At 41.2% G+C, this 14,740-nt stretch overlaps 2 protein-coding genes across 3 annotated transcripts; both read right to left on the bottom strand.

Annotated features, from left to right (window-relative positions):
• Positions 1–279: 279 nt before the first annotated feature.
• On the bottom strand, positions 280–3,488 carry LOC112187876. 2 transcript variants are annotated; one of them, XM_024326834.2, is made up of 9 exons: positions 3,355–3,482; positions 2,966–3,233; positions 2,387–2,470; positions 1,998–2,144; positions 1,509–1,600; positions 1,055–1,166; positions 836–957; positions 686–734; positions 280–568 (listed from the first exon to the last, which is right to left on the bottom strand). In XM_024326834.2, exons 2-9 carry the CDS (start codon positions 3,161–3,163, stop codon positions 491–493), a joined length of 882 nt encoding a protein of 293 aa, XP_024182602.1. In that variant the 5' UTR covers positions 3,164–3,233; positions 3,355–3,482; the 3' UTR covers positions 280–490. The 2 variants fall into 2 exon arrangements, with proteins under 2 accessions (XP_024182602.1, XP_024182603.1); XM_024326835.2 differs by lacking the exon at positions 686–734 and having other exon boundaries at positions 3,355–3,488.
• A 519-nt stretch (positions 3,489–4,007) lies between these two features.
• LOC112187875 (FIP1[V]-like protein) lies at positions 4,008–11,841 on the bottom strand. The gene is made up of 8 exons (XM_024326831.2): positions 10,909–11,841; positions 9,173–9,429; positions 8,690–8,816; positions 8,543–8,611; positions 8,290–8,430; positions 7,991–8,092; positions 5,920–7,890; positions 4,008–5,186 (listed from the first exon to the last, which is right to left on the bottom strand). The coding sequence occupies exons 1-8, from the start codon at positions 11,695–11,697 to the stop codon at positions 4,644–4,646; spliced, it is 3,999 nt and encodes a 1,332-aa protein (XP_024182599.1). The 5' UTR covers positions 11,698–11,841; the 3' UTR covers positions 4,008–4,643.
• Positions 11,842–14,740: the final 2,899 nt, after the last annotated feature.

Below are 14,740 nucleotides of genomic sequence, written 5' to 3'. Positions count from 1 at the left end.
TTTTGCTTAGATAACATTGTGGACACTGATCTGAATACTGACTAAATGATTGTGTTACTAACACTAATGTAACCGAGATAGCAAGAGCTAAAATAATCTCGTGGACCTTAGTTCAAATACTGACTGAGTAAATGTGTTACTAATTAGCTAATGTAACTGAGATGTCTTGCTACCTTGATCAGAATAGAGACTCAATAGGTGAATTACTAACTCGCTAACGTAACCAATGTATTTTGATACTGCACCTCCAAACGCAAAAAAAGAAGAAAAGGAAGCGAGTGAAACTGTAAAAGTAACATACATATACTTTCATCTATTGTCAAAAAGGAGGAAAAGGCTTTTGCTTCAAAGCAATGACCCCTTGCCTTTCACATACAACATAAGTGATGTGGTGAAAAAAAACATTACACAAGAAAAAATGGTGGCAAGCTGAGTTTATCATCTATGGCTTGAAAAAATTGGGTAGAATCTGGTCCTCTTCAAACACAATTTACATGACTGCTTTACCCTTCTGATGGAGTACAGATTTATGCACTACTTCCCCATTCAAGCTAACAAAGTAGGTTACCTGCAAACCCCAAAAGTGAAGACATAAAAATGCATCAGTCGGGTAACTCCATACAAGGGATTGCGGTGCTTTGTAAGATAAAACTGCAACAAAACACCAGAAGAAATAAATACGCACAATTTCTAGTGAGCTGACTCTGTGAAGAAGAAACTTGACCTCCAGTTCTCTATGTGGTTGCAGAACGCCACACAAAGGATAGTCAATAACAAGTTGCATGTCTAAGGAAAAATGTGGATCAACAAAGGTACACAGAACTGAAATGCTCACCTACTAAATATTGATGTCTCATTTACAGAAGCTAGTGCATTTGTTGAGCCCGGGTTCCCAATGTAGCTCAGAGTACCTTGTTGGACATCGCTAGTGCAACCCCGCCCACTTATATATGCATTCTGGAGAATATACATACAAGGATTTACCATGAATTATGAGCAAGATTTGTCGTTTGACTAAAAATATTATTGGATACAAAGAACTGGTAGTTCTTACCACTTCATATTTCATAAAACTATGATGTAGAGACTCAAAGACTTGGTTTGCTTCCATTCCCTCTTCACTATCTTCACATTTAGCCAATGGGTGGAATCCAACAACTATGCACCTATATGCAAAACGCTTACACCCAGTTATCCATAACCCTCACTCAGCTAGGAAACACATTCTTAAGATCGTATCTTCTATACCACAAGAATCCAATTTCACCTAAGGTGCAGAACATGAAATCAAAATCTTTGAATTGCATTGCCAAAATTATAGTAACTGTCAAACCCGAAATAAGACAGAATCATGAAAGAGTATCGAATATATCAATGTTTAGGAAGAATATTTCACAAATTCCTTCCAGCTTTTTTGTGTTTAGAAATCTTGTGGGCACATAAGATCACAAACCCAGGAATAGCAATTAATCAGAAATAGACAAGCCCATACAGTTAATTAATTTTACCAGTCACTACTGGTTTCCTCTAGTGTCCTTGTCAGCCAATGTAACTGATTGAGTCCAAACTCACTTGATGATCCCGAGATTAAAACCTTCCCCTTTAAAATAAGTTCAAGTAAGAAAATAGAATAAAGAAACTACAGACATACTTACAGATCAAGGATAACTAATATATGAAAAGAATGAGGATGAGGCAGAAACAATTTATGGTTTGAAACGATAAAATGGACAAATTGCCACCTATTGGTAAAACATGACTTACAGATCAAGGATGACTAACATACGAACTAATAAAGAATTACTATCATTTCATACGTTTCTGTTTTCTCTTCCAAAAGAAAAGAACATATAAACTAAAAGTACTTTCAAACGCAGAAAAAATTATCATGAATATGAGAATATCAATGCTCAGCATGAACAAGATGATAGGAACTAAGTCAATGCCAAATGTATGTAGATTGGATTGATATAACCGAAAAACAACACATTACATACCTCTAATGACCCAGTATCCACACCAATGAGGTCTAAGGTTTTCTTGGATGGTAGTCTTATCTGCTTCTGGAAGTAACCCCCTCCATATCTGCCTGAAACTGTAGTAGTATACCAGGGAACCTTTAATGATGAGAAATGCAGGGTACCCTGTAAAAGAACATATCCAGCACTGAAACTAACACTTGACACCAATGAAACTTTACTACGAAAGGAACAGTTCAAGCGTTTAACAACTGCTACCCTAGGTTACTTCAATCAATTTTATCCATTCTTGTGAAGTCATATAGATTTTTCTTCCATGTTGACAATTTCACACGCTAATAATTCTGAAATCAAATAGAATAGAAATATTTGCAGCTCAAAAACTGAGAAGAAGAAAACGACCTTACATTCTGCATGAGCGGATCATCTTTCCCAAGATCACTGATGTCCACTACAAACTTTGCCTTGTACTTCTTTGCCACCTTCTCCATCTTTTACCAACAAGAAGAACCATAATTAAACCAGTAAAAAAAAAAAATCTAGGGAAAGGCAATTAGTAGATGAAGAATGTGGTAAATGTTACTGTTAAGAAATAGCATGGTTCATAGTCAAATACTAAAAGAATCAAAACCCAGAACCCCACTCCTCACATAAATGCCTTTAGTCCTTGACCCCATTGACATTAGACCAAGAATGGGAAAAGTTTACCTTTTGTTTAAAGTGCAAAGAAGATTCCAATGCAGAAAATACCATAGATTTAGTGAAGAAACAGTATGACAGTGCTTCCCACTATTATGAACCCAACTTACAAAAGCAGAAGAAAAACAGATTGAAATGAATGTGTACGATTATTTATCCAACGTTCCCAACATTTCCTAACCACCACCATGTTAGGAATATCAAACAAAAAGTAGCATACAACAAAGATCGTCACTTTATACAATAAGAGACGAAATGATCTATACCCAACAAGATGAAAACTCTACCTGTTTGAGAAGATGGGTCTGTTGCTTGAGAGGTCTGAAGCCTCCTCTGACGCTGATGAAGTAAAGATCTCTGCTTTCACTTCTTCTATGGAGGTTCACAGAGTTCTGAGGCTGACCCAGTTGAAAAGCAAGGTAGAGACCAAAGCAGAGACACACTTGTGCCACAACGGTGGGAACCCACAAACGTTTCTTCTCCATTTTTTTCACATACAGAGAGAGTCTGACAGAGAGATGGCTCCACCACTTATAGATCTGAATGAATCAACACCTGAAATAGAAATATCCCAATCGAGGAGTATAATAATATGGATCATGTGCGTGTTACAATGTTGGGAAAAAGAAACTAACCGAAATGAAATGAAATGATTGAATGTATCATTACTCATTACCTTTTCAACTTGTTTGGACAAAACAGTAGAGAATGAGATTGGTGTTTCTGGTTTTTTACCTTTGCGTCTTAAATGGAATGGAACCAAAATGTGTTGTGTTGTCCTCTTCTCTAGTTGTCCTTGTCAGATGGTTTTGTTTTTCAGGGCTCTCTGCTCGTGAAAATTTGTTCTTGAATTGGTAAGGGTTGGAGGTTGGAGCTCTAGGTAACTAATAATAACAGGATAACGATGGCAAATAATTGAAGGAATGCTTCATTTTCAATATGTCATAGTGATACACCCAAATACTTTTTAGGAGTTTATATGGAATTTAGTCGAATCAAATTATTAACATTCCGATATTTTATAGTGCTCCGAGTTAATTAGATTTCAAAATGTTGAACAATATAAAATATTCAATTCTCATCTTTTGTCTTCTTTCTTTTAACAACTTCGCCTGATGTCATATTCTTCATAATGATAATGACTTTCAATTAGTGGCTGTTAGATAGTTTTCTTTTTCTTTTCATTTGGCATGAATTATACATAGCATGTGAATCAGTACCAGATTAGTAGCAATATCCGAAACTGTCTTGGATGCTTATACAAATACAACAAAACCACATGGCCATCCTGACTAAGACCAAAAGAGACTTTGTGTGACTCTACTCCCCTCCTAGAATAGTATCAATATAATTCATTCTTTTAACACTAATCCGCTGTTTTAAAAGCTCATTTGTTCCTACAATACAAATGAGTTTCAAATGTTGTGTATAAAGCACTATTTTTCTTTTATCACATAAGAAAGAGGATGCTATAGTACAGTATACATAAGCTGATTAAGATCAAAATCATGCCACCACCTCCAGTGTAGTAGAGATCTCCCAACACATCGAAAAGTAACTGAAGCAAACTCGGCTCGGTTTCTACATCCTCACAGCCTGCTACTTGCTTTCAATCCGGGGTACCTGGCTTCAATATGAACCTCTAAGCATGCCAGATGGAACCTGGGCACTACAATCAAGAATAGTCTCGAAAAGCAATCTTGTGCCACCATCAGTGACCAGTTCAATGTTACAATCACCAGTATATACAAAGGAAAGCATTACTAAGTATACAGTGGCAGCACGATTACAAAATGATATTACTACTGCAGAGGTACACCGCCTTTTGGGGAAAACCCTACAAATTTCTGGTTGAATGATTGCACCCTCATGGAGGTAGAATTGAATAACCCAGCATCATGTCGAGCACAACTTCCCTCGTACCACAGCAACCCGTCCAGCTAACTTAGCTCCTCAATTTTAGATTTAGTTGCTGATCCATCTTCTTTTCCGAGCTGGCCGTTCTGGTTTAATCTCAGATTCCACCACAGGAGGGTCACTATTAGGGGTTGGCAGCACTTCAGTCTCAGTCTTTTTAATTGTTGAGGGTTCTTTTTCACTTGGCAATGGATGCTTGAAGCGCTCACTTCGTTTCTTCAACTTCTCAACTGTGTCCAGGTGACGACCCTCCAATGCCGTGTCTGTATCTAATGGTTTTGTGTCAGCATCCTTAAAATCCTGATCACCAGCATTCTCCTCAGCCAACGGGTGATGGTTATCAACAGCCTCAACTGGCTTGGAATCATCTGGAAGTTTACTGGCATCTGAGGATCCCCTATCAAGCTCTTTGAACTTTAAGGTAGAGGATACCTTACTGTTGATACTGAAATCCCTCTCCTTATGACTTGTCCATCGTTCCAATTTGGAGCGCCCCTTTTTTAAATCCTGCTGCTCATCATCAGAGGAAGCATCTTCCCTGTGCCTTTTAGAAGAGTGACCAGGTCCTTGCTCACGGGTGCCTTTCAAGCCCTAAAGGGGCAAAAGAGAAGCAATCATGAGAAGAGAGCCCAACCCAATCATCCATATTGTCAGCTAGCGTCATATACAAAATTACAAAAGCCAAAAAGGGAATGATGAATAACTGGCAAACTGTAAATGGGATATTCCAGGATTAGTGAATAAGTCATCAACTGATTCTACTTCTTGTTGTTTATCCTAATTCCCTCCTACTGGTCAAACCATAAACCTCATTTAAAGGGAAAGGATAGATATGGGCTGGTTCAAATGCAGCTAACACATGTCTATTGGGGTAAGCAAAAAGTAAAATCATCAAAAGTGTGCACTGGTCTTAGTAAAAAAATGTGCTTCTGATCATGCTGGTTATACACATGAAAATTTCATCTGCAGAAGCGATCACTAATTAGGTGAAATCAACGTTATTAACACATCTTCTGATTTCAGTTCTCTTTTTTCATTTTTTTTTAGAGGAGAGAGACAAAAACTGAACCCTCATCCAGCTTGAAACATGAAGAAAATATGTCCAAACAAAGTCCACTTTGCACATGCTCAGAGTTATGTATCCATGAAGTACGAGGAAAACATTGTTATGAAAAAAAGAATCAAAAACTGAGATTTGATTTATGTCATCCGATTCAAGCTTGCAACCTATCTACATAATTTCTGAAGGAAAGAAAAGCAATACAAACTTTTTGAAAAAACAAACAAATTATGCACGAGACCTGATGTCAAGAACAGTACATACCATCTCCTTGCTACGACCACTTTGGTCTTCTTGATGTCTCTTGGAAGTGACTGAAGTGTTGATATCAGCAATTTCTGTTTCTTTATTCCTTCTTGAATTCTCTTTATGTTTTCTATCTTGGACTTTTTGGCTATCACCACGTTCACTGCGAGTACTTGATCTCTCCTTGCCAGATCTCCTCTCATCAATATTCATTTGATTTCCCCGTGCATGAGCATCCTCACGCCCCCTATGATGTGAACTTTCCTCCTCAACCCTATCCCTTCTTTTAGACTGCTCACTGTGTCGCACAGTCTCTTTATATTGGTACTCCTTATCAGAGCCTTTGTTCTCATCCTTTGCCCTAGCATGGCCTACCCATGCTTTGTCTTCTGTAGCACGCCCACCCCTTACAGAAACTCGTCCATCATCTCTTTCCCTCTTGGGTATATTTTCTTCATGGGATTGCTTAAGCCTATGCCACTCCTCCCTTTCTCTTTGTCTGTCACCTCTCTCCCTCGGCAACCAGCTTTCATCTTTGTGCCTGACAGAGTGGTGGTCATCAGGATTATCCCTGACTTTCTGCTGGTCATCTCTTTTACGCTGATCTAAAACTTCATCCCTTTCCCGCTTTCGGCGAGTGGTAGTATCTCTGTGGCCCTGCAGAAGTTCTTCTTTATCTATTTGGTCCCTCCTCATGTATTCCTCATCTTTCCTTCTCTTGCCATGGTAATCATCTATATGTTCATACCTGCCCTTCAAACTATCTTCTCTTTCCCTGGGTCGTGATCCAACATCCTTATCATAAAAGACCCTATAGCTGCCATTATCTAACTGCTTTCTTGACTGCATATATTCATCTTTGTCACTCCTCTCGCTTTCACGAACCTTACTCCTGTGCCTGGATCCCATTTCATCACCACGTTCCCTCTTCCTTGGTTCTTCAGTTCTAATCCTTCTGCTATAAGGATCATCATCCCTCCTTTGCCATGCTCCGTCAAGATTTTCCCTCTCTTTTCGCCTATTAAGCCCATCATTTTTCAATTGCAAATGATGAGCAGAGCTAGGATCCCAATCCCTGTACGGATAAGAACCCTCCCTCCCTTTGACTAACATGTGACTTCTATCCAGTTCCTGTCTACCATCACGGCCTTTTCTTTGGAATCCCTGTTCCTTTTCATCAAGGTGACTCTTAATGCCTCCTGAGTGAGCTGAACGTCCTTGAATGACTTCCTCCTCAACCCCATCCCTCCACTTCTGATAATCTCTACTGCTTCCTGATCTTGCTTTGCTGTTGTCACTACTTCTTGCAGCCTTGGAGTCTTCGCCATCATCAAGTTCTTCATCAACAGACGGGTCAACTCGTGAACTCAACTTTTGATAGTTTGGAACTCCATCATGGACATCATCATTTACATTCGCAGCCATTTCCTCCTTTTCCATTCCAGAGCTTTCATCACCCAGTAGAGTCTCATCTTGGTCACCGCCTCTATGCTCGACACTTGACTCGCGGGCAGCCCCATGTGAGGCGGGAGATGAGATCAACGGACTACGTCTACCATCCACGCTTTCCACTGATCCTTCCTTTTGACCGTCAGGAAATTTCTTGTCTCTTGTATTCCGGCTAGGAGTCAAACGAGGAGATCTGTCATGTGCTCTTCTCTGTGTCCCCCTATTTTCTCCAAAACTACCACCAGCAGAACTAGGAGTCTGGTCCCCAGAACCAGCATGTTGGACTGGCCCTTCTGGACGGAAGGGCAAGCTTTCATCATCTTCTGGCACGTTATCATTGAATGGCTTTTTTCTTTCAAGTGGATCCCTCTTTCGATTATTGTGAGCCTGTGGAAAACCATTGAAGTAGGCCTTGTCATCCTGTGGAAGGTCTCCCTCACCAATAGCACTTCCACCCTCCTTTGAAGGATCGTTTTCACTTCCGTCTGGGATACCATTTCCTGCAGAAGAATCATCATCTAAAGAGTCCTGCAAGACAATCTGATTAAGATATAAACCACTAGTTAGCTTATATGACAAAATAATATATAAGAGCACATATAGACGGAATCAACACACTAAAGAATGATTTGATTAGTACTTCAATGACAGCATCTGAGTCACGCATTCGCTGTGGCCGGTTTTCACTTGAGGGGAAACGTTCACCATAGCCACTTTCCACCTGTATTGCTCTTCCAGTTGGCTGGCATAAGATTAAATTAACCAATGAGATTTAAAATTAAGCTTTTTATCATCTACCGATGAGTTATGAAATTAACACATGCATTTTATCAAAGCATGCAAAGATCAAACATTATATCTGTCTTGAAGATTAAAAAAATGTAACAGACTAACAGGCAATATATAGTTGTAAGGCAGAAACTTGGAAGTTCTACATACAATAGGTGGACGCAGGCGAGCAGATCCTTTTGCAAAATCACTTTGCCCACCCTCTGACTTCCCAGGGTTGGAATTTTCAGCAGGAAAGTCATGCATACCAGTTGCTGCTGCCAATTCTGGAGGCAGATCTGGATCATACTCCTGTGATGTAACTTTTCTATCAGTTTTCCCAAAATTTGGTTACGGTGAAGAAACAATGCAAGAAAAGATGCAATGGCATAGGTTCTCAAGAGATGCATAAGCACTCCCTTACCTGTTCTGTTCGTCCACTTTCATAAACACGGATTTTGCTTTGCATGGTGGACTCCAAGCGGAGCTGTTCCTGCATATTTTAAATATAGGAACAATTATAACCTTCCCTTATTAAGATAGACAAAAGATGCTAAGGTTTTATTGTTACCAGCTGTTTGCAATAATCTCTCCAGCTATCTTCATTCAATCCAAAGTTGAAATAGTCTGAAGTATCAACACCAGGATATTTCCAAGGTTTTTCCTCAAAACCGTCAATGTCGACATCAAATATGGTCCTGAAAATCATCAAGCAGTTTCACATTAACGAAAAAAATAAAGAGCAGAAGTAATTTCCAAGTACCAAAAGATGACACATGCACTTCAAAATAAACAGAAGACTGACGTCAGCAACTGAAGAAACTCACTACAATGCAAAGCTGATCATAGAGTGCAATCTAGCAATTTATAAATAAAGACAAAAATGTTATAACTTTCCACATATGTAACCTAGTAAGGTAGTAGAAAACTTAATGATATACTCCAACCCAGAACAGAAGAAAAACACAACAGTATGACACTATCATGGAAGTCAGCAGAAAACAATCTAGTTCACCACGTATACGGATAACTTATAACTTATCGTGAACATTACTTATGAGAAGGAAGTGTGAATTCAAGTCCACCCCCGAAACCGCGACCACCCATATTGTTTCCCCAACCAGGTGTACCAAAGCCCGAATGAAAATTTTTCTGCAGCGGAGTACCATTTTTTAATCCAGTTGGTCTCCAGTCACCTCTACCTCGACCAGGTGTTGGACCCATGTTTACAAGTGGACGAACTTGACCCGGGACTCCTCCAGGACCAGAAGTTGTTGGTCCAGGCATTGGCACAGCACCAGGTCTCACATACTGCATAAGATATAAAACAAACAAATATTAGGTTTAAAAGTGTAGCACTATAATCAAACTTACTAAATAACATAGAGCAAGTTGCATATGACATCCATTAACATATTTCTGCTTCAAGTAAGAAACAATACAATTGCTTGATAATGTATGATCATAGGACAACATATATGACGAGTCAGACATATATAAAACAATTCAAAATCATGTCAAACCATCTATCACACATCTAAAATCATGAAAACATATCAGGGCTAAAACATAAAATTGGCCAAAATCAAGAGTTGGAAGTTGTAGAATAAGCCTAGCACTTCAAGAATCGTGAAATAGCTGTGTGAAGAGGGAAAAGAGTCAAGATATATTCAAGAATCAATTAGTTGGGCACTAATTATTTGAAAGGTGAAGGGGAGAGCCAAGACCTATTAGACCTACTTATCTGCAAACAGTTAAATAGGTTTCCAAGAAGTAAAAACAGCATAACATAGACGCTGTAGGATTGGCTATATCAATAATGGGACCTGAAGTAAAACAACTGTTCCCCGACTGGATGGATTCACTCAAATTTACTCCAAGAAGATTACCGATCAAAACCACTTCAGGAAGATACTAATCCTTAAAAGACAAAGAGCACTGAAGCAAAACTGGTTTATTCTGTTGATATCTTAACTGGAAGTCGAGTTCACCTATCTAAGATAAAATAGTCAGAACAATTTGCATGATGTACTGCTGTTATTCAGAGTTTCAAGCAATATTCTTTCTTATTTAGACATGAAGTGTATAGATATGTGCTTGGTCATATAGTATATAGTGTGGAAATAGCGGCATCACAGGGAGGTTGTTTTAGGTCAATGAGAGCATGTATAGATTTTGAAGTGGAGTAATTTTAAATCAACACTGTAATCCTCGATTCTTCAGCTCTGTATAGGTGCCTCGGGCCTCACTGTAGTTAAATATGCCACAGAAAGACAACATTGAAGAATCCATAGCAGCATAACAAGCCACTTACAGTGGTGAGCAAATCTGAAGATTGGAAGTTGCAAGGGTTGTAAAATATCCAGGAGTTCTCAAAGCATATCATTGATCAACATTGTGCTTGTGATTGATCAAGAAGAGTAGATAGAAACAGCTTGTTTAGTACTGTAATTTCTTTAAAACAAATATTACACAGGGTATTACACAGTCCCCCACAGACAAGCAAAACTCAAATTGCCAATAAAAATAGAACATAAACGATTCTGCATTGATTAAAAGTATTAACTTCCATTATAATTTTCAAGTAGCATACACTCCAGTAACTAAAACAATGCCAAACCAAATCCAAAGTATCAATTTCACTAAACTAACTAGGCCATTCAGATTGTACCTTACAATGCAGGTAATTTACAATCCTAAATTTCTCATCAAAACAAGGGGAGACGAGATAACCCCATATACAAAAAGCTCCCTACTTTCAATTCAATATATTAACACAACTAAACTAACCTTAAACTGGGAATGAAATGGATGATACCCATGATTGCTATACCCAATTTTCGGAGCCACCACCGGACCGCCGCCTCCGCCTTTCCCTGCCTCCCCCATCTCCTTCCTCTCCCCCTCCGCCGCCCCCTGCTGCCCCTCTTCCCACTCTTGCTCCTCCGCCGGCGCGTTGTGCTCACTGTCCGCCACAATAACCAACCCGTCGTCGTCATCCTCTTCGCCATTGCCTCTCTCCATCCCCATTGGGTTGTTATCATTCAACACAATCTGCAAATCATCCTCGCTATCATCACTGTCCCAATCATCGCCTCCGCCTCCGCCTCCGCCGCCGTCCCTTCTCGAACCTTCCGGGTTGTTCTCCACATTCGCCGCCGTGTTGTTCACCGGCGCGGCGGCCGAAAGCCCCGGAATCACGGCGTCCAATCCCAGACCGGAAATTCCATTGTTCCCCTCCTCCTCGATATCGAAATTCACCTCCTTTTCCGTCAAATCCGAATCTTTACTCTGCAATTTGACGTCTTTCGCCTCCAAAACCCTAGCACCGCCGCCCGAATCGGCGGCTCTGGTCGAATCGGGAGCTAGGGTTTGCGAATTGGGATTGGACTCGTGGGAGCGAGGAGGAGGAGCTGGGGCTAGGATCTCGTCGTCGGCGTCTTCGGTCTTGAGGTTGAGATCGATCGGACGGTGGAACGATTGCGGCGGCGCCGGAGCTGAGGAGGACGGCTGGGATGATGACTGGAAGGATTGGAGAACGTCGGTGTAGAGATCTCCGAATTCATCGTCGTCTTCCATCTGAAACCAGAGAGAGATAGAGGTGAAGCCCTTAAGGGTTTGAGTTCTCTCTGCAAGAGTGAAGAAGAAGAAGAAGAAGAAGAAGAAGAAGAGCAATGGCGGAAGCCTAATGTGTGTTTTGTGTTATTACTTATAAGAAAGCTTCAACTTTTCTTCGTTGCTTTTTATGTGTTTTTTTTTTTTTTTTCGAAATTGTTTTGGGGAAATGTTCTACTACATATATGAATCTTTTTTTTTTGGCTGATACTACATATATGAATCTGAATTTGTTAAAGAAAATTTGAATTTTCTGATATTGATGTCATTATTATTATTGTTTTTCTTTTTTGGTTGTATTGGGTTTTCTTTCCTTTTTGTTGGGTGTTTTGGGGTACGGGAGTGGAAGAGATGGGCTGGCCATGTTGCCAATGGGGACTGTTATCAGTAGGTCAGCGCTATAGCGTGGCAGTTCTTGGTTGGGTTGCACTTAATTTGGTGATGTAATGGAAATCCTTTTGCTTCCTTTTTATGTTGGGAAAAAGATATAAACAGTACCCGACCTATGGTCCACTAGTAACTTCAGTACCCAAGTTTTCAAAACTATCACAATGATACCCAAAATATCCTGCCCGACCCAACTTTCATACCCGCCGTCCATGACGGCGTTAACTATCATGTCACGTGGCATTTTCTTAGGGGTAAAACCGACCCTTACCTCCACCATTCCCAGTTCCCACCATGGTTGCCATCTGCAAATCCAAACGCAGAGGAGACCAAGGCTAATCTGCAAGCATCTTTAGGGGAGATTAGGGAAAGAATATAGGCTCAAATCCATTTTTCAATCACAACCCAAAGAAATCTTGTGTGTATGTTTCAAATGGAAAATTAGGAGGAAAAAATTTCTATTTTCAACGAGAGAGAGAGAGAGAGTTTAGGGAAATCGGTGAGCGATCTCGGTGGTGGAATCGCTGGTTGAAGCCCCACAATTGGCCAGACGAGCACACCAGGCCGAGCGCTGGTTCCAGCAGCCTCGCGTCTCCTCCTCTCCAGCCCAGCGTCCCCCCCCTGCCGCAACCCCTGCCGCGAAGACCCACAGCTGGCCAGACGAGCACACCAGGCCGAGCGCTGGTTCCAGCAGCCCCGCGTCTCCTCCTCTCCAGCCCAGCGTCCCCCCCCCCTGCCGCGAAGCCCCCGCCAGACCAGCAGCCTCGCCTACCCCCCCTCTGTGCGTAAATCTCCCTCCGCGCTATTGCCCCAGCATCAGCAGTCCTGGGCCCCAGTCCCGCGCCTGCTCTTGCGCAGCCCACCCAGCGCAGCAAGCCTACAGCCTGCCCACCCTCGATCTACCAGCAGGGGAAGGAAGAAGAAGAGAGAAAAGAAAAAAGGAAGAAGAGAGAAAGAGTGGAAAAAAAAAATTGTGACCCAGCCCAAAGAAAAGAAAAAAAAGAGAGAAAGATGGGTGATGCCTGATCAGATCCAAGAAATGAAGTTAATTTGCCCCAATTCTGGGTTTCATTCTTTTGCCAATGGTCCGGAGAAGATGATGACAGAGTTAGGAGGAACAAGAAGATGAAGAGAGCTTGAGGAAGAAGAAGAAATTCAGTGAAATGACGAAAATACCCTTCAAAATTTGACAGTTGACTAACTCCGTAACGGCCAACAGTGTTTTAGGTACTAAAGTTGGGTCGGGGTCCGAACTTCAGGTACTATTGTGATAGTTTTGAAAATTTGGGTACTGAAGTTACTAGTGGGCCATAGGTTGGGTACTGTTTATATCTTTTTCCCTTTTATGTTCTACAAAAGGGAAAATCCTAAATCCTATAGTACCTGACCTTTGCCCCATTCTAAACTTCAGTACCTCACATTCAGAAAATATCAGATAGGTACCTGACGTTCTAACCCTGACCGAAAATTGGTACCTGGAGCCGTTAGCTCCGTTACAAAAATTGACAGCTGCCATATTTTGATCATTAAATGACCAATTTACCCTTTTTTCCCCTTTTTATCATATAATAAAAAAAAACAAAAACAAAAATTGTTTTACTAAAATGCCAAAATGAAAGAGTGAGGAGGGTCATAGGTGGGAAGGGGTCAGGCGGCGACGGCGGGAAAGCTCAAGTCGTGATCTACCCCCAGCAATTTCAAGGCGGCGGCGCAGCACAACAGCACTCCAACAAAGTCAGTGAACAATCATCCATCAGCTACAACCACCATCACCATTACCACAACAGCACTCCAACAAAGTAAGTGAACAATCATCCATCAGCTACAACCACCATCACCATTACCACAATAGCACTCCAACAGAGTCGCTCGAGAGGCGAGAGTGGCTGGCTTCGTTTGAAGGTAGCGGAGGAATTGGAAGGTCATCATCCATCAGCCACCATCACCACCACCACAGCCAAAACCACAACCACACGACCCCGTCCCCAAACTTTTTTATTCAAACAACACCCGTAGCAAATTTCAACCCAAAACACCACCAAAGTGGTTCAAGGAAAACAACTTGAGAAGATTTCCATCTTGATCACTTTGATTTCCCGAAACCCAAACAAAGCCAAGTTCTTGAGCAAGTCATCGGGTTTACCTTTTGGCTAGGTTTAAAGTTAGGTCCAACTCTGATTCAACGCAAAGCAAGAAGAAAGTGGAGCTACTAGAGAAGATAGTGGAGGAGAATGAGAGGATGGTGGGTCTGGTGATTAACTGGTTCACCAAAAAAAAAACCCAGCTACTAGGGTCGCTGTTGCAAAGGGTAAAGCAACTGGAGAGGGTTCTCATCAATGAGAGATTTAGGAGAAGAGGAGACATGTTGTAGAATGCAGAGAAGGGTTCTTCTAGATTCTGAAAAATTGTTTCTGGGTTTACCCAAAGACCCCAAAATCTCCATCAGCTCCGTCCAACTCCCCTCCTTTTCTATCCTCAACTCCACCATCAACTTCACCTTCTCCCAAGACGTCGTCGTCCGCAACCCCAGCCGCTCGCCACCTTCCGCCACTACCACAACACCAAATTGGCTTCATGTTCATCCCTCCCCGCAAAATCGAGCCCGGTCAGACCCAATACA

Source organism: Rosa chinensis, chromosome 2 (genome assembly GCF_002994745.2).
Source record: "Rosa chinensis cultivar Old Blush chromosome 2, RchiOBHm-V2, whole genome shotgun sequence".
NCBI lineage: Eukaryota > Viridiplantae > Streptophyta > Magnoliopsida > Rosales > Rosaceae > Rosa > Rosa chinensis.
Note: the sequence above shows the minus strand (reverse complement) of the source record. Positions and strands in the feature narration are given on the sequence as shown.